This window comes from Amblyomma mixtum, chromosome 9 (genome assembly GCF_055824585.1).
Source record: "Amblyomma mixtum isolate Tamu chromosome 9, ASM5582458v1, whole genome shotgun sequence".
NCBI classification, from domain to species: domain Eukaryota; kingdom Metazoa; phylum Arthropoda; class Arachnida; order Ixodida; family Ixodidae; genus Amblyomma; species Amblyomma mixtum.
Window position 1 is genome coordinate 123,581,996 of NC_143020.1, and position 21,899 is coordinate 123,603,894.

The 21,899-nt window shown below is 46.3% G+C and overlaps 1 protein-coding gene across 1 annotated transcript in view; it reads left to right on the top strand.

The window, feature by feature from the left end:
• Positions 1 to 9,338: 9,338 nt before the first annotated feature.
• The window catches only part of LOC149331073 (galanin receptor 2a-like), a 207,744-nt gene continuing 195,183 nt past the window's right edge, over positions 9,339 to 21,899 (top strand). Inside the window, exon 1 of the mRNA XM_089561808.1 lies at positions 9,339 to 9,992. Coding sequence (XP_089417934.1) covers positions 9,487 to 9,992 — 506 coding nt within the window. The 5' untranslated portion in view covers positions 9,339 to 9,486. The remainder of the gene's footprint in view (positions 9,993 to 21,899) is intronic.

Here is a 21,899-nt window from a genome sequence, read left to right on the forward strand (position 1 = left end):
TGTGAGGATTGACGTTCCGAGGCGACTCAAGCTATGAGGGACACCGTAGTGTGTTGTGGAAGGCTCCGTTTAGACTGTCTGGGAATCTTTAACGTGCGCTGACATCGCACATCACACGAACACCTTTTCTGTTTCGCCTCCATGGAAACGCGGCCACCGCAGCTGGTATTGAACTCAGAGATCATGAGACAAATGGGCATTTTACTGCGCTGTTTCTTGGAAATGTCGCGCCAAATTCGTTATATACCTGAAAAACGCCAATGAAAGGTTTCTTCCTCACTCACTCATTCTGTTGCGAAGAAGGCTAAAAAAACTACATTCTTCATCGTCCCCCAAAAGTCCTTTTATCTTTCAGTTTCGCCATGTCTTAGTTTCGTGTATTAAATGCGAAGCTTTCAGAGGACTGACGTTAGCAGTCTTATAATATCCTCTGAGGCCTCGGTCAAATACAGTGTTACGCATGTCGGCCAGAAAGAAGCCAAAGTTCTACGGGAGTTCTTGTTGCTGCCTGTCTGAGTGAAAATAAATGTTTGCCTCCGGTGGTTAGTTCCTATTGCGGTAGCGGTGAAAGAATGCTGGGTACTTTGAAGCGCCATACATGACGAAGATTACCGGGCTAGAGATGGACGATGTTTTCGATTTTCAACGGTACAGATAAAGTGCAGGAAGTTAGGTCTTGACAATCTTTCAGAGGTGGGCGCACTGTCGGAACTTTACGGGCAGGTAAGCTCAAAAATACTTCTTTGTACGGTGATGCCCATCTTACAGCGTCTTTTAGAGAGGTGTAGCTCTTGGAAGCCCAATGAATTAGAAACATTGGGAACGCCTCTTGGATATGCTAAGGAGACAGCAAGAGTTTGTGCTCTCCTTTCTAATGTCCCCACTTTTCTGCAGTTCTAGATTCGTTTTTCTTTTTAACGAATTATTTCTCTTATTATTCCCCATAGCACATTGCATATTCCCCCAACCAATGCCTGCGCTTCCACAGCGCTGTCCTAGTCCCATGGTGACCCCGCACGTGTGACAGGCGAAAAACACATTGCGGCAAAAGGAAATTGCATTTCCTGCCAGCCATTGTCGACGCGCTTGATTTGGCCGACGTTTGAAAAAAACAGACAAAAACAGAGCAGCAGTCTAGTATTGTCTTTGGCGAGCATGAACAAGTATTCGCCTTATAGCCCAAGCCAAAAAAAAAAAAGTAGTAACGGAAAACGCAAATAAGAAAAAGCGCTCGTGCACCAAAGTAGTTTAAAGATGTGAGCTAAATGTGAGGAAAAAGAAAGATATGAGCCCGCGGCGACAACCGTGAGTGGTTATTCAATCGAATGTTGTGAGCCTGCTCTATGATTTGTTTCGCTATTGCGCTATGCATACGTCATTATCGACACAAGCGAAATTACAGATAATGTGGAAGGCACTATGTAAAATGTGCTATTGGCCAAAAGTAATCGACCATATCTACGTCAGCGCACCCACACAAATAGGGGAGAAAACAGGCAGCACACACGCCTGCAAAACCAACTTGCCGAACTGTCTATACCTAGTCTGGACAGCCGTCCTCCGAATGCCGCTTGTTTGTGGCCGACGACATTTACCTGACCTCGGCGCACTGCACAGCACGATTGGAAGAAGAAAGCGCTGTGGGCAGACGATAAACTAGGGACTTCACATATTGCCTCAGAGCGTGGTTAGCCCATAGGGCAGCCGTTAGAAAGCTGCGTCGGTCCAACCGTCCAATACCTCAGACCCAATACATCGGCAGTTTACGGTATTTCTACAGTACGCGAATGGCTGCGATGCCAGGTAGGACGGTTGTAAACAGCGGTCTACGGGCAGACGAGCCACTACCAGTGGTTGGTGACACAGGCTTGTGACGGGTTCGGGACGGGCCCGCTCCTAGGCTCTCAAATGGGCTTCTCTCAGTTGATGACCGGAAGGGAAAAAGAGGAAAACAAATGGCAGCTCGGGAATCGGCAGCAGCGAAACGATGGTGGGAACAGAGAAATGGGGAGTGGGGATAGTGAAGCGGCTGCGTGCGAAATTCGCGGCCGGGGTAAATGGCTTCGGGGAACCGTGGAAAAAGTGCGAGTTACATTGCCGCCCAAGTTCCATGAAATAATTTTCCGCAGCCGCCAACCGTCAGGAGGGCAATAACTTTCGCCAGAAGCGAGGAAATTTTTGCCGGAAAACTTAATTGGCTCACTTTTTCCAACGAATAGTGTTTGAGAAATGCAATGTGAAAAATAATCTACTTTGTCTGCTGAGGTTCGCGGTCACGTATGGTTAATTCTGCGTAGGGGTTGAGGGTTGAGTTGAGTGAGTGGAGTTGTTTGATGCTACAGGTGGAATTAGCCTTGCTTATTCTGCCGGCAACTGCTCCACCGTAGCGTCACTTATACGTTAATAATGACCTAAAACCGGTCAGATGTGCCCCCCTATACACACAGATGCTTATAATAGTACATAAGCCACTCCTGAAGTCGCCATCTATGCACATATTCACTCACAGCACAACATTATCCACTCCAGAAGTCACCATCTATACACATATTCAGTCACAGTAGAATATAGTCCATTGCAGAGCCACCATCCATGCACACACTCACTCGCAGAACAACATAGACCACTCCAGAAGGCACCATCTACGCACACATTAAATCACAGAAGACCATAGACCGTTCCTGCTGTCACCATTTAGAGTCAAGATCAGTGTCCTGCAGGAGTATTAAAAGAAGACGTGAAGCCTCTCTTCTGCATGTCTGGTTTCCACTCGGGTAGAGAATGTCCTGAACTGTACTGTGAAGGGGTTGTTTGCAAAGCCACATTGCTGTTTAGGTTCTTCGGTATGTTAAATCCTGCACTTCCCTCCGCATAACGTGCAATACAAACTGCACCAACGTCATGTATTGTTATTTTCGTGCTCAAGGCTCACCGTTTCATTGAAAGATCGTGTTCCACAACGCATTCCTAAAAAACAAATCGAGTCAAAACCTCCTCTAGGGTAGATGCAAACGGCCTGCTGTGAGGTGACGCTCTGAGAAAGGTAGCTACTTCAGCAGTCGGTGGAGTGATTTTGAATTTCGGTGTTGGCTTAATATGTGTTTATCCCCGAGCATGTGTGATCAGCTTCATAATTTTAGGATATCCAGAAATTAGCCGTGGTCGATAGTTTTTTTTATTTGATTATGCAGTTACATTACCTTTTCAACAAACCCGAGTGTTTTTTTTTACGTCCGCAGTACAGGGGCCAGAAAAGATGGTAGGCTAGAAGCTCAAATCAGTTATCCCGCCTTTTAAACGCCGGTTCGTTGCAGGCTAATCTTGTACTTCACGTACATACGTATTGTCATGATGTCAACAGCCAGTTTTGCGTGACAAGGAATATCAGGTCTGCCCAGTGTAGTGCGAACCGCATTTGCTAATGTTTCCTAAAACAATGACAAAGCCTCAACTGTCAAAGATGCGCAAAACGTGCTTTATGGCGGCTCATTAGGAAGGCTAATCCTATATTCCCCTTAAAACCTAAATTTTCAAAGGGCTTTCTGCAATATCAGCAGCTGACCCCATAGTTCTGAAGCTAACCATTCATTCATGGAGTTCTCGTTTGTATATGCAATGGGTTTGCTCGCTTTAACGAGTCCAGAAATCGTTCATGCTTCCTCGTTACGAATTGGACATCAGAAATATATTTTTTTAGAAAACACCTAACAATATCATATGTTTACGAAATGCGTAGGATGAAAAAGACCATACATTGGAAGCTAAAAAGCGTTATAATAGACTTTAATTGCTTGACTACGTGGGATTTTAAAAGGAAAGTGGGTGCCTGAGAACAGCGAGCTTCTTTTGTTCCAACTGCATCCGCGTGAGCGCGACACCGCTGCCGATAATACGAGCGCTTGCCACCAGACAAATAGATGCTATTTTCGGTAACAGCGCCGAAAGGATCCTCCGTCTCGCACTCAGCGTCTTCGAAAGAATCGACAGTCTGGCATACGTGCGCGGTAAGCGACAATGCGATTGCAGCGACATCCCTGGCGCAATCGCTGGTGAAGAAACGCAAGCTCGTCGTGTTGATTTCCTTCTTTCCACTGACCCTTGCTCAGCAGCTAGTTTTGAGCGCCGAGCCTGAGTGCCGAAGTTAGATGAACGACGTAAAAACGGAACGAATTCCCGTCCGAATTCCCGTCAGAAGTTCCGAGAATGCGGAGAATGCGGAACACGCCGACGCTGACAAACGGAAGGAATGCGGCGGAAAAATGTGGGGCGCGGACGGTCGAGGCTAAAGGACGTCATTTCTTTCCACCTGCCTTTGCAGAGTCTGCGAAGAAAACAAGTGGCGCTCTAAACAACATCGCCGATGCTTTATTTTTATTGGCGTCACTTTTAGGCGCCCGTGCCCAATAACTGTCGGGGACATCAAACGGCCGCTTTGTCGCCCTCTTTAATTTGACGCTGGATGTGAGACATGGAAAGCAGAAACCACTGTCGGTACAAGTTGGTTAGAGAGATCGATAGAGTGCTACATGTTTGGACACAAACCCAAAGAAAAGGAAAAGATATGATTTCACCAGCAACGGGGGCCTAACGGAAAAAAACATATTGTGTGAGTCGATCCTTATCAATTACTCCAGCACCACCAACAATCCCCATCCATCTTCATGACCACATTTATCGACATTAATGGATATCCCTTTTATGTATGTAAGGACTGAAGGTCCAATTTTAGAACTAGATAGGAGTGGTACATGTTGCAGAAAGAAATAAGAAAGAAAAAAAAACAGACCTGAGAGCAGCGTAGTACAACGCGCAACATAAAACGAACTCTCTTGTTATTAAAAACGCCATTTACCAAAGCTTTTCTCGACATTCACCTTTTACTATGCTTTCTGGCAAGTCGTTCGAGTTCCACGATGCTAACAAGAAAAAATGGCGCTTGAAACATTGCCTGGAATACTTTCGTCCATTGCTAGGCCTAACATTTGAGCTAGGGCCTATATTTTGCCGAAGTCTGCTGTTGTCTTTTTGTTGCTTTCTCTGCGAGAGCCACATTTGAGTATACGGTTGATTTGAAAAAAAAAAAAAACGAACAAGAAGAAAACAGAGGGACATGAAAGTACATTACGAGTTTACAATCCATTTGAAGCTTTTAATGGCGAGCGTGACTGTGGGGCTCATGACAGCCAGGTTGCTCTTCTTGTATGCACCACCTGGCACCTGGGAATTATGCCTTTTCTTCCCAACATTACTTCTAATATGCTCTCTCATAAAACGTATGTGTCGTGTGCAGTTTTTGCTACGAATATTTGTCTTTTACACCTGTGATGCCTGGCCTACTCGTCACTATATTTCGCTCATTCTAATCCCTCGCAAAGCATTCGTAGCGACAGTGCTGAAATGAATAATTTTTTTTTTTTGACGAAAGAAAATGGCGCAGTAAATCTCACCCATCTCTGTGAATACCCGAACCGCGCCGAGGGAACCGGGAGGAAGGACGGAATGAAAGAAGAAAGGAAGAAAGAGGTGCCGTAGCCCAGGGCTCCGGAATAATATCGACCACGTGGGAATCTTTAACATGCACTGACATCACAAAGCAAACGGGTGCCTTTTGCGTTTCGCCTCCATCGAAACGTGGCTGCCTCGGCCGGGTTCAAACCCGGGAACTCCGGCTCAGTAGCCCAGCGCCCTAACCACGGAGTCACCGCGGTGGGCGTTACCAAAAGTCACGTTGGTGGTCACGCGTTTAGGCCCAGCAGATTGCGCGGGGGGAGGAGGTGAAGAGGGAAGGAAAGGCGCGGTGTGTTCCTTACTCTTGCTTAACTATGGAACCATGCCGTGAATGAAGGAGCAGAGTGGAAAAGGCAGTTAGATGAAGTATAGTTCAAACACGTGCCACGAATTTCCGCTCCTCAGAAGGCGAAAATTCGTAGTGCGGAGAGGCGGCAGAATCTAGAGAGATAGAGAGAGATCGTAGACGTACACTAGAATACCGGACACCGGCTGCGCACGCGCGGTAACCTCATCTGGCGCCGCCCCTGCCATTCCAGTCTAGCGCGCCTCCTCTACGCTAAATCTGTCGCACTCGGTGATACGTGAACCGTGAGGGAAGGGATAAAAAAGGAATTGAAAGAAGCGGAATGAAAAGAGGCTCCGTAGTGGAGAATTTTTGGATTAATTTCGACCTCCTAAAGCTGGGCGAAATTATTCTTGAGCCCACCACCAGAGCGTAGTAGCAAAGGGAATAGCTCGGAGAGGGTTTCTCCTCGCTGGCTTTACTTGGATTGAGGCTCGTGACTTATGGTTTATGGTTCGTGAGTACGCCGCCACTCAGTCGCTCGCTATCTTGGCAGAAGAGATGGGCTGCCCGTACCTGAAATCATCACCATCATCATCATCATCAGCCTGACTACACCCACTGCAGGGCAAAGGCCTCTCCCATGCCTCTCCAATTAACCCTGTCCTTTCTCAGATGCCGCCACTGTATTCCTGAAAACTTCTTAATCTCATCCGCCCACCTAATTTTCTGCCGTCCCCTGCTACATTTGCTTTCTCTTGGAATCCACTACGTTACCCTTAAGGACCAGCGGTTATCTTGCCTTCGCATTACATGCCCTGCCCCAGGCCATTTCTTCCTCTTGATTTCAACTAAGATGTCATTAACCCGCGTTTGTTCCCTCACCCACTCCGCCCTCTTCCGATCTCTTAACGTTACACCTATCATTTTCGTTTCCATAGCTCGCTGCGTTGTCCTTACCTTAAGCTGAACCCTCTTTGTTAGCCTCCCTGTTTCTGCCCCATAGGTGAGTACCGGTAGGATACAGCTGTTGTATACTTTTCTCTTCAGGGATATTGGTAAGCTACCATTCATGATCTGAGAAACTTGCCATATGCGCTCCACCCCATTCTTATTCTTCTAGTTATTCCCCTCTCAAGATCTGCGGTCACTACCTGCCCTAAGTAGACATATTCTCTCACTCCTTCCAGCACCTGAAATCAGTGCTGTGCGAACACTGCCGCGAACGCGAGCGACCCGAAGATTCAGGGCGGCGCTCCCGCCAAAGCGCCGAGAGGGCCCCGATGTGCTGAAAGGATGAGACAACTCGGACGAGGGAGTGCGCGCATACGGAACAGCAAGGAAGATGCGAACCATGATGGCCTTTGAGCATCAGTTCATCGCCGACCTGTTAGACTTTGCGTGTTTGGTCAGTGACTGACGCGCAAAGATGCTGTCATTTCGACGGTAGCTGCAAGCTTAATCGCCCCATTCATCGGCAAGACCTTAGGGAGGCGGAGTTCGTTATTAATGACTCATGTCACACGCCCTCAAGTGTCCAGGCATCAGAGAGCGGCCACAACTGCCGCAAAGAATGTAATATCCACGAACGCCAGGTCACACAATGGCAACAGAAAGGGGAAAAAAATGCTTACTTGTGATTAAGCGTGTAGCGTATTTATGCGCACAGACCACTAAAACCAATATAACCAAGGAAGGCGTTGTACATTGGCGGTTCACTCTATCATATAGCATATGCCAGTTTCATTATATATGCCAAAGCAACAGAACAAGTGGAACACTCTAAACAACATCGTCCATCAGTGCCCAGGCCTACAGAGCACGTGTGCATAACGGTCGGGGGCATTAGACAATATTTATCCACTTTAAAATAAAAAAAGAATGCTCTTCTATTCCTTAAACCTCCTCTTTTTCGTCCCGAAAACATTTAACAAGCTGCAGCGAACGCTAGCACAACAGCTGTTGACGTGTCCCCTAAGAAAGGTGGTGAAGGAGCCAGCAGCGAGAGCATTGGCCCTTTGTAGAGCAGCCACGGCGAAGAGCGCAACAGGCCTGCCTTCATCAATCATCCATCCTCATCACGCTGTGCCTGACAACTTCTTCCCCTTCGCGGTTAGGAGCGGCTGAAGACCCAGGGCCATTAGGCGCGGCCTTCCCCGATACCGCGTGGGGAAACAGCGGAAGCAGTTGTTTAGTTAAGCCTGCCTCTCCTAGATGGCAGCACCTACCCTGGCGCTGCGAAAATCTGTGCGCCTACAATGCTAAGAGGGGACGAAGCGAAGACCAAAGCGCCCTCAGATAGTGTGTCCAACTTGTTTAAAGTGAAGACAGTCTAGTGTTTGCCTCACCTATCTCCAGCACCAAAGCGTTTCAGGTAGCTGGGACCATCCTAGAAGCAAAAAAAAAGAGAAATAACCCAAAAACCACGAAGAAAATAGCGCTTGTGTTGCCTCTGATATAAAGCACAAATCGACGAATATGCGGCGGCGCTATGTGCCTGTTATGAAAATAAATCAAATCATCATCATCAGCATCATTTATTTACCCTTATGGGCCCTTGGCTTAGGGCATTACACAAGGGGGGGGGGAGCAGCCGTTACATAATACAGTGGTCGGTAACATCAACAAGATATGCAAAGTGCAGGGTTCATGGTCAACATTAACATTATCAAAAATACTAACATAAGGAATACACAGCAGCTCAAGAATAACTTGGAGAGAGATAAGAAACACACATGCACACATTCAAAAACACGACAAAATAACTCAGCCATTGAAATGTGCTGCTAATAACTGCCTGAATCATTCAGTTCATAAGCCGCTATTGATATTATTCATGGTTCGTGGCGACGCTTACGCCGAGTTGCTTAAAAAAAAACTAGGTGTGTAATTTTGCGTTCAGTATCTTTTCTGCAAACGCTGTAAATAATAAGACATGGTGTCTTATTCTGCGCAACTATAACTACCGAGGAGGCATATAACGAGGCAAGGGGGTGTCACTTTGAAGTAGTTTTGTTTAAAGCAGAGACCCCTTTCCTGACTTGAAACATCCCTCGTCAGTCACACTTTTACCACAGCATCATCAATAGTTAAGTTCTGTCGTATTATGGTTTTGAAAGGTGGGTTGGTGTACACGTTCAGTTATCGCGATGCAAAAATTCCTCTTCGCACTGCGTCGACCCCCGCGACGACAGCCAGAAGCTAGACTCTCGAAAACGAACGCGCCGATGAATTGAAAGAGACCAAATTGAGGGAAAAGCTTGACAGTTGTGAGGCGTACTCCCTTTTTCAACAGGTGAAGACGATAGTGGGGGAGGGGTCGCAGCGCCAGAGATGAAAGGGAAATCAATTGCATGCAAGGCAGCTTTCTCTCGCCCTCCCAAGGAGAGCCTATGGATAGGGAGAGGGGCAGCTTGAGAGGGAAACAAAACCGGGACTCCGTCGCGCCCAAACTTTTGCCCTCTCCTCCTTCGGGCGGTGAGAGGAGAGGGAAGGAAGGAGTCGCTCGACGGGCGCGCGCCCAGTTTCCTCCGGGAGTCGGCAGAGCGCGGGAGGTTCCTGACGCTTTTCCCCGAGTTCCGCGCCAGAACGGGAAAAGCGCGCGCGCGCTCGCCCGAGTCCGGATTTCTGAGCCGCGCAGTTCTGTGCCGTGTCGGACTTGATTATCTTGGTGGCAGCATTTACGCGTTCTCATGCCTCCTTCGCCGGCCGGTGACTGCGGTGGCGGGGGAAACGCGTCCCGCCTTGCCGCGTCCGTCGTCATTGATGAGGTCATCGCGTCTCTGTCTCCCTCCATCCCCAAGGGTTGGAACGTCACAGGTGGTCCGGACCAGCAAGACCCTTTGCTAGTGTACCCGGGAGTGCCGTACCCCGACCTGACGCAGTTGCCGGGAGTATGCAGTGTGTTTGTCCTGCTCTACCTGGTGGTGATGGTGCTGTCACTCGTGGGGAACTCGATGGTGTGCTACACAGTGCTCTCGGACCGCAAGATGCACACGGCGGTCAACTACTACATGGTGAACCTCGCGGCTTGTGACTTGGCCGTCGGCGCGTTCGTGCTGCCCGTCAAACTGATGGAACTGGCCGGACCGGCGTCCTGGTCCCTCATGACCGACTGGCTCTGCACGGCTCTCCTCTACCTGCAGACTGTGGTGGTGTTCGCGTCGGTCCTCACGCTAGTCGCCACGTGCCTCGAAAGGTAACACGGACGCCTGCTAAAAAGGTTCCCATATTCTGGTTTACCATGGGGCATAGCTCGATGTAAAGTCAGCTGTTGGTGATTATTTTATTTTATTTACATGATACTGCAGACCTTTTTGGTCCAGGCAGGAAGGGCAAAAGCAAATTGTACAGAAATGGTTACAGAGCATCTTACGTACATACATATGTTTAAAATTCATGCATGCAGATATAAAAGCACTCCGAGATACATCTTCGTCAGATCTAAAATAGTCACAAATGCATGTTTCAGAAGGGCATATTATGTGGTTAAAAGACATTGGTAATGGCCTCTTTGAAGTTAGCACACGTAAAAACCTCTTCAGCTAATGAGTTCCAACCACTGATTGTTTTCGGAAAAAATGAAAACTTATGGGAGTTTGTTTTTGCGAAGTGAGGAGTTACGCTGCTTTTGTGTGTGTGTCGCGTTTTTCGAGCTGATGATGGAGTAACATAAGGACTTACCGAGATGCCAAACTTTCCCTTTATTAAGCAGTACAAAAATTCTATTCTTGCTATCTTTCTTCGGATGCTGAGAGGTTTTATCTGGTTTGTTTGCATAAGGAGAGATGGAGATTCGGAGGTTTTATATTTATTGTAACTTGTAAATATTAATTAGAACTTAAAAGGGTTGTGTTGTGTTAGGTTTAATGATCCATAGGCAGCTAAGGCCATCTTGCGCCAAGGACAAGGTATAGGGAATATTTTCTATGGAATTTAATGAAAATGTTCAAAGTGATCAGTGTTTCAATATACTGTAGCGCAGCAAAAGACGAGGACACAAGAGACGAGAAACGAACAGCACGAGCGCTAACTTCCAACAAATTTTATTCTCCTGAAGCATCACATTTATACGCCAGAAAACAGTAATCACATGTGCGAACAGTATCAATTCCTTAGAAACCCGAGCTCTTTATCTGAGAGGAGAATGGAAGGTGTGCTTACTGTTTTCTGGCGTATAAATGTGATGCTTCAGGAGAATAAAATTTGTTGGAAGTTAGCGCTCGTGCTGTTCGTTTCTCGTCTCTTGTGTCCTCGTCTTTTGCTGCGCTACAGTATATTGAAACTATGTACCAACAAGCCCAAAAAGCCACGCTACTGATCAGTGTTGTAAAGGGCCTAAAAAATTTAACTACCTAGTAATAACGGGGAAAACGGGATTTAGGGATGGCTAATGGTAAAAGCTTTAAAAAGGTCAGGTAGCCTCAGCGGCCATCGCTGGCTGGGCAAGGATGTCGAGTATCCCAACCAATCAAACGAAAACCTCAGCAAAGTTGAGATCTGGGCGAGTTGGTATGCATTCATAGTGGTGAACAGCGCAAAAAGTTGATAGTCAGCGCTTGCCTTGTCATTGTCCCGCCTTTTTGCGCTGTTCACCAGTATAAAAACCTCAGCCCTTTTCTCACGAATGAGGAAATGGCTGAGTTACATCACGCGAAGCCCTGGGTCATAATTTATATCTTATTGAGAAAACCTGTTTCTGTTAAAAACTTAAAAACACAAGACATGTCCACAACTGCTTTATCGCCTATGACCAGCGCTGGGTTAAAGGAATGGTTTGGTTATAAAACAGAGAAAACCACTTTTTCGTTAGTTTTTCGAGTTTCGAACATGAAAATAACATGTGGCTAACTGTAAGTTCATCTCCACATGTGCAAACTGCTTTCTCTTGTTTTGTCTGCAGAAAGTTGTGCGTAAGGTGTGTGTGACCTATACGGAGACGGTAGATAATGACTTCCTTGAAACGTTCTTGGTGTACACATGACTTCCATTCTCCTAAAACTGGCTTTACCAAGTGTAGTTTATTATTTATTTTACTGTTCCAAGAACTTAATAGTGGTCGAAAAATTGTTCGAATTTATGCCATCTAGAAGAGACGGGCGCATTAGGTTGAGTGACCCGGAAGTTCTAATTAAGCTTGTTTGAAGGAAAGTATTTTGCATTAACGAGAGTCCACAGTACACGGTTTGAGTATGGACGCGCCGACCTGAAGCGCACAATTAAGAGTGCTGCATTTTTGCAAGGCGGACAAAGGACTGCCGATTAAAAACTCGCTTTGGTCCATAATCAGCGCTTTGTAACCCCATATGAACGAGAAAGACGAGGACGCAAAAAGAAACAAATGAGAAAAGTCTGAACAAGAAACGGAAATATTTCCACGATTCAGAACAAACCTCCTTTTATATCTGGCAAAATCGGCAAATCGGACTAATAAAAGAATACTTTCACCAATACCAATAACGAACCCGATAAAAAGAGCGCATATTGGTGAGTCATTCATTAGCGGGAAAAAGAGTCGTTAAAAAAATCAAACAGGAAATTAATGCCCTTGGTAGCATTTTATTCAGGGATGGCAATGAATCGTCGAGGCAGGACTTCAAGACCATTGCGAATTTTAGGAGTATTGTAACGTAGTACACAGGTAATCGAAATCGATAACTGGAGAAGTCAATTATTTATGATTCATTGACTTTTTATCAACCATGGGTGAGACAATAAATCTCATAATCAACGTATAATAAAAGGATAATGATGAATTAAATCAACCAGTCAGGCACTGGTACTATAAGCAAGAAATTGGCAATATAGGTCGTCGTCTATGAGGTGGCAGCAATCAGTCTTAAACCAAAGGATAAACTAAAGCACCTGTGAACTAAGGCATCCATGATCTTCTCAGACAATAGTGTTACGCACGAAGTGGTAAACCTTTAATTTGATGACAGCGGTGTTTCGCGGGTTTAAGCAAAACATAACGGTCAACAATTAAATGAATAAAGAGTTTTATTTTAAGTCCAGGCTTGAATTATTTAGCACAAAGTACCGAATATATATCAAGTCGGGAACGCAACAACGGTTTTTTTGGCAATGCTTCTTTGTACATCCGTGCGAGCGTTAAATTCTGCCGTTCTGCGACCACATTGTCCCACGTCCGGACTGTCTAGGCGGCGGCGCGTCAGGCGCGCGCTATGTGCGTCTCCGCCCCGCTTGTGACCGGCCGTAATTCCGCGCTGCCTACTGCAGCTCTTATTACTAATACAAAGGGGAAACAATATCCCTGACATATATTAACTGGCACGCTAATTCACATCCTCTTTCTGGAAAAACGCATCCAAAAAGTACAAAGAAAAGGACCGCGAAGTAGAAGCATAGAGTCACAACTTTTTTGGTATACGAAAGCAAATCTCGAAAAGACAATACCTGTGTAATGTGGCGCTTAGAATTTTTTTTTTTGCGAGGAATCAAGCGGTGAGTACAAGAGTGAAATAAAATATCGCGACTCTCAGTGCCTCTTGCGGGATAATGTTGCTTTGTGCCGACAAATCGAGGGCTGACGAGAGCGCCGCTTGGATCAGGGAACAAAACGGGGTCATTGACACCTTGTCGAAATTCAAGAGAAATTAAACCAAGCTTGCAACTGCCCATGCGTCATAAATATCCATCAACATGATATAGTTCTGAGCAGAACCTACAATGCGTGGAATAGGTTACAGATAATATCTTAATGTGGATCCCAAAAAGATGGGATACGTTGTTGCGGTACAAGTGAGGGTGCTGGGATAGGGTTGACCTGCTCGGATTAATGGGAGGTTATTGGGAGAGGCCTTTGTTCTGCAGGGCACGTGACCTGACTGATAGTGAGGATGAAGAAGTAGCCTGATTGGCATGCGGTGCTGACGAAGATAACATTACCCAGAATCCAATGATGTACGTTAAAAGAGTAGAAAACTGAGCTAGTTGGTTCATACTTCTTGGTGGGAACAGCCGAAATAACAAAACGCAGACACAGAAAGGAACACATAGAACGTAGACGAAGCTGACTGTCAACTGAAATTTTATTGGAAAACCCGCGCTTTTTGTTTCCTTGTCAAAAAGATCTTGCTTTTATCTCCCGTGGGGTTCGTTCAAGAAGGAAATTTCTTTTCTTGATAGAGAGATTGATGGTGTACTAACGCACCGCTGTCCTGTTTACCGTATCGCCAATGCCTCAAGGATCTCACGTGTCACTTAGTCTGCATACCTTTTCATGACTTGAACTTCATGCAACTTGGGCTCAAACTTGCGCACTTTTTTGCCTTTTTTGTTTTCTTTACAATCAGCTTCGTCTACGTTCTATGTGTTCCTTTCTGTGTCTGCGTTTTGTTATTTCGGCTGTTCCCACCAAGAACCAATGATGTAACCATTTGAAATTACAAAAGAAAGCGGTTCGAATTCCTGTTGATGTGCCACTCACACTGAGCCTATTTCCAATGCACCCCAAGTTATGCTATCCGCGGAAATATGTGAAGAAATATCAATCCGTCGTTATCACACTTACCGCGGACAAGAAACAGTTGCGATGCGTACAAACCCAGAGCAACATCGCTCGTTGTCGCGTTGTCTGTTCGCCTAGTGTGAGCGCTCCGTTGTTGTTGTCCTCAAAATAATGGCGCGTACCCACTGCGGGGGAGTGGCCAAGACATAGGCGGCGACTGGCAGGTGCTCAAAATGTTAAATAAATAAATAATATAATGGTAATAATGATAATAATAACAAGGAAATAAATACAAGGAATTCAGATTTGTAAATTAAAATAAACTAAACAAATACTGTGAGATCGGTGACTGAAAGAGGGAACCGTGCTAAAAGTGTCATGTTTAGGAAGCTTTCGTAGCAGATAAATATTGATCATGAGAAAGGGCTTAGGACGGCAGCCGTTTAGTGTCTGTAAGGAAAGTTTTAACCCTTTGAGGGTCGAATTATTTTGAAGAAAACTTTCCCAGGTGGTCAAATTACTTTATTGCGGATCTTGAATCTACAAAATGTATATAATCGAGAATAAATAGTAAAAAAAAATTAGGAACAGTACTTTGGTGACAGCATCAGTCACAACTGGAAAATGTTCAATAGAATAGAATAGCAACGGTGATAAGCAAGCTAAGAGCAGCACCAATAAAGATAGAAATCAACTTTCGCCGCCTCTGCAAAACAGTGCCCACAAAGAGAAAACACGTTTCGCGCGACTCCGTTGCGATCCCGCGGCGGAATCGAAACCGCGTAGGCGCGTTGCCACAGAGGGCGAGAATACCTCGCGAGCAACGGTGATAAGCAAGCTAAGAGCAGCGCCAATAAAGACAGAAATCAACTTCGGCAGCCCTTGCAAGATAGTGTTGACAAAAAGACGTTAAACCCCATAAACCAAACCAAACCGAAAACTCAAATTTCGCGCGACTCCGTTGCGACCACGCGGCGAAACCAAAACTCCAAAAGGGGTTTTGCCGCAGTCTGTGCTGCCACGCTAAAGCTAGACATAAGTTCTGCTTATCTCCGTGAGAAGGCAGCACAAAATTCAAACACTTCTAAGTCCTAAGTTCCAAGTCCTAAGAGGTGGCAGCACCCCCCAGTGAGCACGCATTGTTATTTTGGCGCAAAATTTCAAACGGAAGATCGAAACCGTACCCGTACGGCAAAGACCTTGCGGGACAGAAAGCCGCCGCCGTATATATACGGCAAAAAACTTCAAAAGGTTAATGGCGGAGAGCACATTCCAGTAACTGTGCCCAAGGGAGGAAGCCCCAAGAGACAGAACAACCCCAGCTGACAGACTTAGACGGAGCTTCCGTAACGGATGCTCTAGCAGGCGCCTCCGTAAAGAGGAGAAACGGCGCCAGGTCAACAAGAAGTGATTTATCGTTTCGGGTTCAGCGCAGAGCGGGCACAATGGGGAGACCGCCAGACAAGATCTATGAAGGAAGAAGTTTAAGCGAGGCACGCAACAACGTAGACGCGTGAAGGAAACCTCAAGCTTGCGTAATCGCCATCCTTTACAGCACCACGGGTAAAGGAGGTGCCGGAATCCGGGACAGGAGGTCAGTGCTGATGCTGCGAATTCTTCCAAGAGCAGATTCCTCTGAAACCTGACCGCAGTAATATATGCGCTGGGTAGAAGCACAGATACGACAGATAGACAGTCAAAGTGACCCCTGAATTTTTTTCAGGCTCAGGCGCTCGGCCGTAGCACGCCGCTGCGTAATTCTCTTCATAGATGGGTCTGGTTTGATTCTCTCAGGCCCGACGCAGCTACCATGGCTGGGGCCAGTCAGCTGGGCAAGGAAGCTCCACGTCCTCCGGGGAATTCCCGCGCGCCTTGGCAGCCAGTGGAGGGGCGCCGATCTTCGCGTGTGCAAAAAACTGACGAGAGGAGAGGGAAAGCCGCGAAGACGCTAAAATTAAAAATTTGACTGCAGATAACTCAGCTTCTACAATAGGCATTGACAATACAGAGCCACCTGCCCTTGGTGCGATGCCACACCTACACTTTATCATATCACGTGGGAATGCGAACGGAACAAAGCATTCCACCAACACGAACACCCGAGTGCGGAGCAATAGGAGGGTCGGCTCACCAGCGGCGAGCTCGCGACCCAAAGGGCCTTAGTGCAGCACGCGACTGATGCAGCACGACTCAGTGGAGCCTTGGAATAGGGGCCCTCCCTTGCTGACGAGAAGCCTCAAGTCGCCAGCGCCAGAGAAGACGACGGAGACTTCACAACCGCGAAACCCTTGAAAGATTCAATAAAGTTTTCACTCACTCACTCTGGAAGATGTACATGAGGCGGCGTCTTCAACATTCCCAGGAATACCACGCCTTTATTCAGAGCCCATTTTAAGAGGCTGCCCGCCCACACACCGCCATCTTTGATCCAGCAACCCATCCCCGCCCTCCAGATGAGCCATGCGCCACACATTCTCCCCACCACCAACTCGCCTACATCCGCCTTCTACAAGGCCTCCGCCCAATAGAAGCAGCTGAGGAATGAAAAAGAGAAGGCATAATCGAATTCGCCTCTCGCCCCCTTCACCCTCAGGGTTATGATTCACATTGATTCACTCTTATGATTAACTTTGAATCATAAGAAAGTTATTATTGGGGTCTGTTACCGGCCCCCTACCTACATAAATAACTTCATTAACGAATTACATGATGTCATTAACATCGTTTCTTCTCGTTATCTAAACTGCCCTTTACTTCTGCTTGGAGATTTTAATATGCCGAACATACCCTGGTCTAACACTGCCCCTACAATGCAGAATTTTTACAAGAATTTTTAGATATGTGCTCGGTTTTTTCTCTCGAACAGCTGGTCACTGAACCGACATGAACAACGAACTCTGTTGCTAATACACTTGACCTTGTTCTCACTTCACATCCCGACCTTGTTTCCAACATCACTCACGTTCCAGGAATGAGCGACCGCTCCTTACTTTCTTTTGGGTTATACCTCGCACATCCTACACATGTCAAAAGACCAGTAACTATCCGTAATTACAATAAAGCAGAGTTTGACGCGATTAATAACGAATTATGTTCATTTCTTGACATTTTTCTTCAGGACTTTGACCAACGTACAGTAGAAGCTAACTGGGCGATGTTCGTAGAAAAAGTTGCGCACCTGACAGAGAAGTGCATTCCTATACGCACAATAATTAACAAACCGGACGCTCCTTGGTATAATGCTCACATAAGACGACTATCAAACAAAAAGAAGCGATTGTAGAGGTCAGCCAAGCTTTCTTCGAGCGAAGCTCGTTTGAGTGCCTACAAATTAGTTTCCAGCGAACACCTATCAGCGCTAAAGATCGCTAAGAATAACTATCTATGCCACACGCTGCCGTCAATGTTAACAAACGATACTAAGAAATTCTGGCGCATAATAAACCAAAAAGATAATGACACTATAACCCTCGTTGACAACTCTGGAATTGTTATACCTCATAATCAGATCGCGTCCGTTCTTAATGACACATTCGCCCAAAACTTTTCTGTACCCCGCAATGTCCCGCTACCCACTGCACCTTGTTACGACTACCATGATCTGTTCACGCTTACAACTGAATCGTGTGACGTCGAAACTGTGATTCAATCTTTGCGTCTCTCCTCTGCTCCCGGTCGTGACCTAATTACCGTGAAATTTTTGCACAGCACCGTTTGCTTATTCATCCATTGTATTAGCAAAATTTTTTCAGCAATCACTTGAGACAGGATGCCTGCCCCTTGACTGGAAAGTCGGTAAGGTGATTCCACTCTATAAATCAGGCTACAAGCATTGTCCTCTCAATTACCGACCTATATCTCTAACCAGTATCCCGTGCAAAATATTAGAACATGTCCTATATTCATATATTGCAAACTTTCTCGAATCTAACTCATCTTTCTCGAACTCACAGCACGGCTTTCGTAAAACGTATTCCTGCGAAACTCAACTCGCCTCTTTCACACACAAGCTAAACATTATTCTTGATAATCGTTCAATGGCAGATTGTATTTTTCTTGACTATTCTAAGGCTTTCGACAAAGTGTGTCATAAACTGTTACTTTACAAATTACAGCTAATGAACATGGACCTCAAACTTCTTACTTGGATTGAATATTTTCTCACTAACTGTTCGCAGTACGTATCAGCCAATAATCAGAACTCTCAGTCAAATTCCGTTCACTCCGGCGTCCCGCAAGGCTCCGTCCTTGGTCCTCTTCTTTTTCTAATTTACATTAACAACTTGCCTCCTTCTGTTTCCTCACATATCCATTTATTTGCTGACGATTGTGTAATCTTCCGGGAAATAACATGCAGCGACGACATAACTACCCTTCAATCAGACTTAAACGCTGTTTCTTCGTGGTGTAAAACATGGCTAATGGAACTTAACATCAATAAGTGTAAATCTCTTCGCGTATCCAGGACTGACAGAAGTATCCCCACTTATTTTCTGAATCATATTCCCTTAGACTCAGTACACTCATACAAGTACCTTGGTGTGCACATCACTTCAACTCTCACTTGGTCTCTACATATCACATACATAGTTAACAACGCCAATCGTATGCTGGGTTACTTCCGCCGCAACTTCGCCAGAGCTCCTTCATCCCTCAAACTGCTATTGTACAAGACATTAATACGTCCAAAACTAGAATATTCCGCATCCATCTGGGACCCTCATCATGAAAACCTTATTCATTCACTCGAAATGGTCCAACATAACGCAGCCCGCTTCATTCTCTCCAGCTATAATAGGAGCGCTAGCATATCTTCAATGAAATCAAGCCTTAATCTGCCATCCTTAGCTTCACGTCGCAAAATGTTTCGTATCTGCCTATTCCATAAGATCTTTCATCATCCACACCTGCGCAGTGAATAAATCTCTCCCCCGCATCACCTATCATCAAGATTAGATCATGCCTACAAAGTCGGTGTCCCATTTTGCAGAACTAACGCTTTCTTTCAGTCATTTTTACCTCGAACAGCAGCAGAGTGGAATCACCTTCCCACACAAACAGCAACCATCAAAGATTACCAGCTTTTCAAGAACGCCTTACCTAACATTGCATGATTAGACACATCTGTAATAAGGGAGTAATAAGGGATTAGACACATCTGTAATAACAAATCTACTCCACCTTGGGGGATTCCCCTAAACATTTGACCATTAGACACATCTGTAACTTTTTTGATAATAGTCCCATATCGTTTATTGTATTGTTATGTTTTGTTTTTGTTTTCTTTTTTCACCTGTAACCACTCCCCTCTATAATGCCAATGGCCTTGAGGGTATATGAAATAAATAAATAAATAAATAAATGAAAGTAATCGTTGAGAGCGAATAAACCACCTGATTTCGCCGATTTGTTGCGTCAGATATCTGATCGTCCCGTAATTCTTTTCGATAACACTGAGTCGAGGACAATGCCCGACTGCCATGCTTGCCTAGTACGGGAGTTAAAAGCATTCTGTAATAAGGGAGTAGTTACACCTAAGCACTATCCATCACAGCGCTTCTCGTAAGTTCTTACATTCCTTGCCACGTCAACGAAGATGACGGACGCCCGTATCTCTGTGCCAGCGTATGAGAGGATAATTCTGAAGCGTATATGACTTCGCGGAAGGGTGAAAGGTTATCGATGACCGGTAAGCACAGGGCTCACACGTATATGCGCAGGTACACAAAGAGGACTCCTGTGAAGACTGTTTGTGCTCAGTCATCGCAGGAGACAGCCTTGATCTCGAACTTTCTCGCTGCAGCTAGGAAAGCTGCATATATCTTTTGGCAGGAGTGACCCGTCTGATCTGACCGGTGTTCGTTCCTTATGTCTCCTCAAGAAGTACTTAGCAGCAACACTGAGTGGTTTCTGAAATACCGTAATAACGACCTGAACAAGTGAACTACGCCAAGGCGGTGTTCTCAAAAGGAAGCAGGTCAGCACATTACTAACAGAAGAAGGTGATCGAAGAGCCCGTTTTAAACTCGCGGAGGAGGCGTGGAATGTTAGCTGCGGGAAGAGTCAGCCGTGGAAAGGGCGCCGGCTGTATATCTTATGCAACATCGCCTGTAACAAAGTATTCGCCTTGAGTATTCTTTCACCTCCCACTTTTATATGTCATACTATCTAATCCAGAAAAGACAAAAAAGTACTGCAAGGGTTAGTCCTCTTACTGCTATAGCTGGTTTGGTTAAGTGGGGTTTAACGTCCCAAAGCAACTAAGGCTATAAGGGACGCCGTAGTGAATTAAGGGCTCCGGAAATTTCGACCACCTGGGTTTCTTTAACGTGCACTGACATCGCACAGTACACGGGCCTCTAGAATTTTGCCTTTACTGCGATAACTGTTAGCAAAACATCCGACGAAAAAAATGCGGCTCAACTCGGCTGATACAGGTTACACGGAGCGAAAGGCAACCTAACCAGTGGCCGGGGTCGACGCGGAGACGTTGGCAGCGTTCGCTGCCCTTTTCCCCTAGAGATACTCTTGTTGCCTGTGCCGCAGCTTCTCCGGACGTACCTTCATCGGCGTCATCAACTAGATGAACCCGCTTTCGCGATTAATCTCTAGCCAATGCGGCTTCGTGGCGCTTCCTGTCGTAGGGATCGCTAGAAGCAACCCAGCGCCTCCAATGCTCAGTCGAAGAACTCGTCCCGGTGACCGGTTCTGGCTCCATGTTTCTGCGGTGTCTAGGAGGCGAGCGCTGACATTCATTCAGCAAGGGCGAATCACGTGGTTAGTTACGTGGAACAACTTGCGAGAGTGAGCGGTCGGAGCAGCGGAATCAGCGGTAACAGCCGCGAGAAGTCACGTGGTATGAAGTGAAAGCCACAGCTGCGCCGAGCCTCCTGTTAGAGGTCAAATCCAAGCGTCATTTGACCTTCAGCTTTGCATGCGAAAAGTGGAGCATTTCGCTGCACGAAAATGGCGCAGCAGTACAATAGCCACAGCATTACCGGTGCACAGCACAGGCCAGGGAAAGGGGGGGGGGGGGGGGGAGGGCGAAGCGTCCGTTTCTCTATTATTCCGCCAACTAGTTGGGCAGCAAGGCGGTGCACCTGGGCCCCTGGAGCGCTGCTTTCTCCGCAGTAACTTCCCTCAGTCACTGGCGCCAACTTTGGAAGCTTCTTGTAACAAGGCTTTCCTACAGAACACGTTGCAATCAATAGTACAGCCGAGCCCACTTGCAACAACCTGACGGTCACGCGGATTGCATTAGTTGCATCCGACGTTCGTAGTGAATGGGCTTCATAATTAACAGCCAGAAGTGCGAAGTCCAACGAGAGTGGAGTTTATTTCTGACGAAAGTGCGTTATGCACGTAGGCTTCTCCAAAGGAGACCATATTACGGCGCTTTCCGAGCCTTCAAGAGCGGTTATACTTTGTTCGTCGAGGCCCTAAGTCTAACAGGTAAGCCGCTTTAAGAACAGGATAAATCTAATTGTGGTTAATCAGTTAACGTGAACCGGCGGCAGGTCCGCCTCTTCGTCATCAGGTTCCCGGAAATCGGGCAGCAATCGTACTTTGCGTACGGTAGCTTCGTCAGCGTATGACTTTGCTGTGACCGAGTCATAATCCGCACAAAGTAATCTC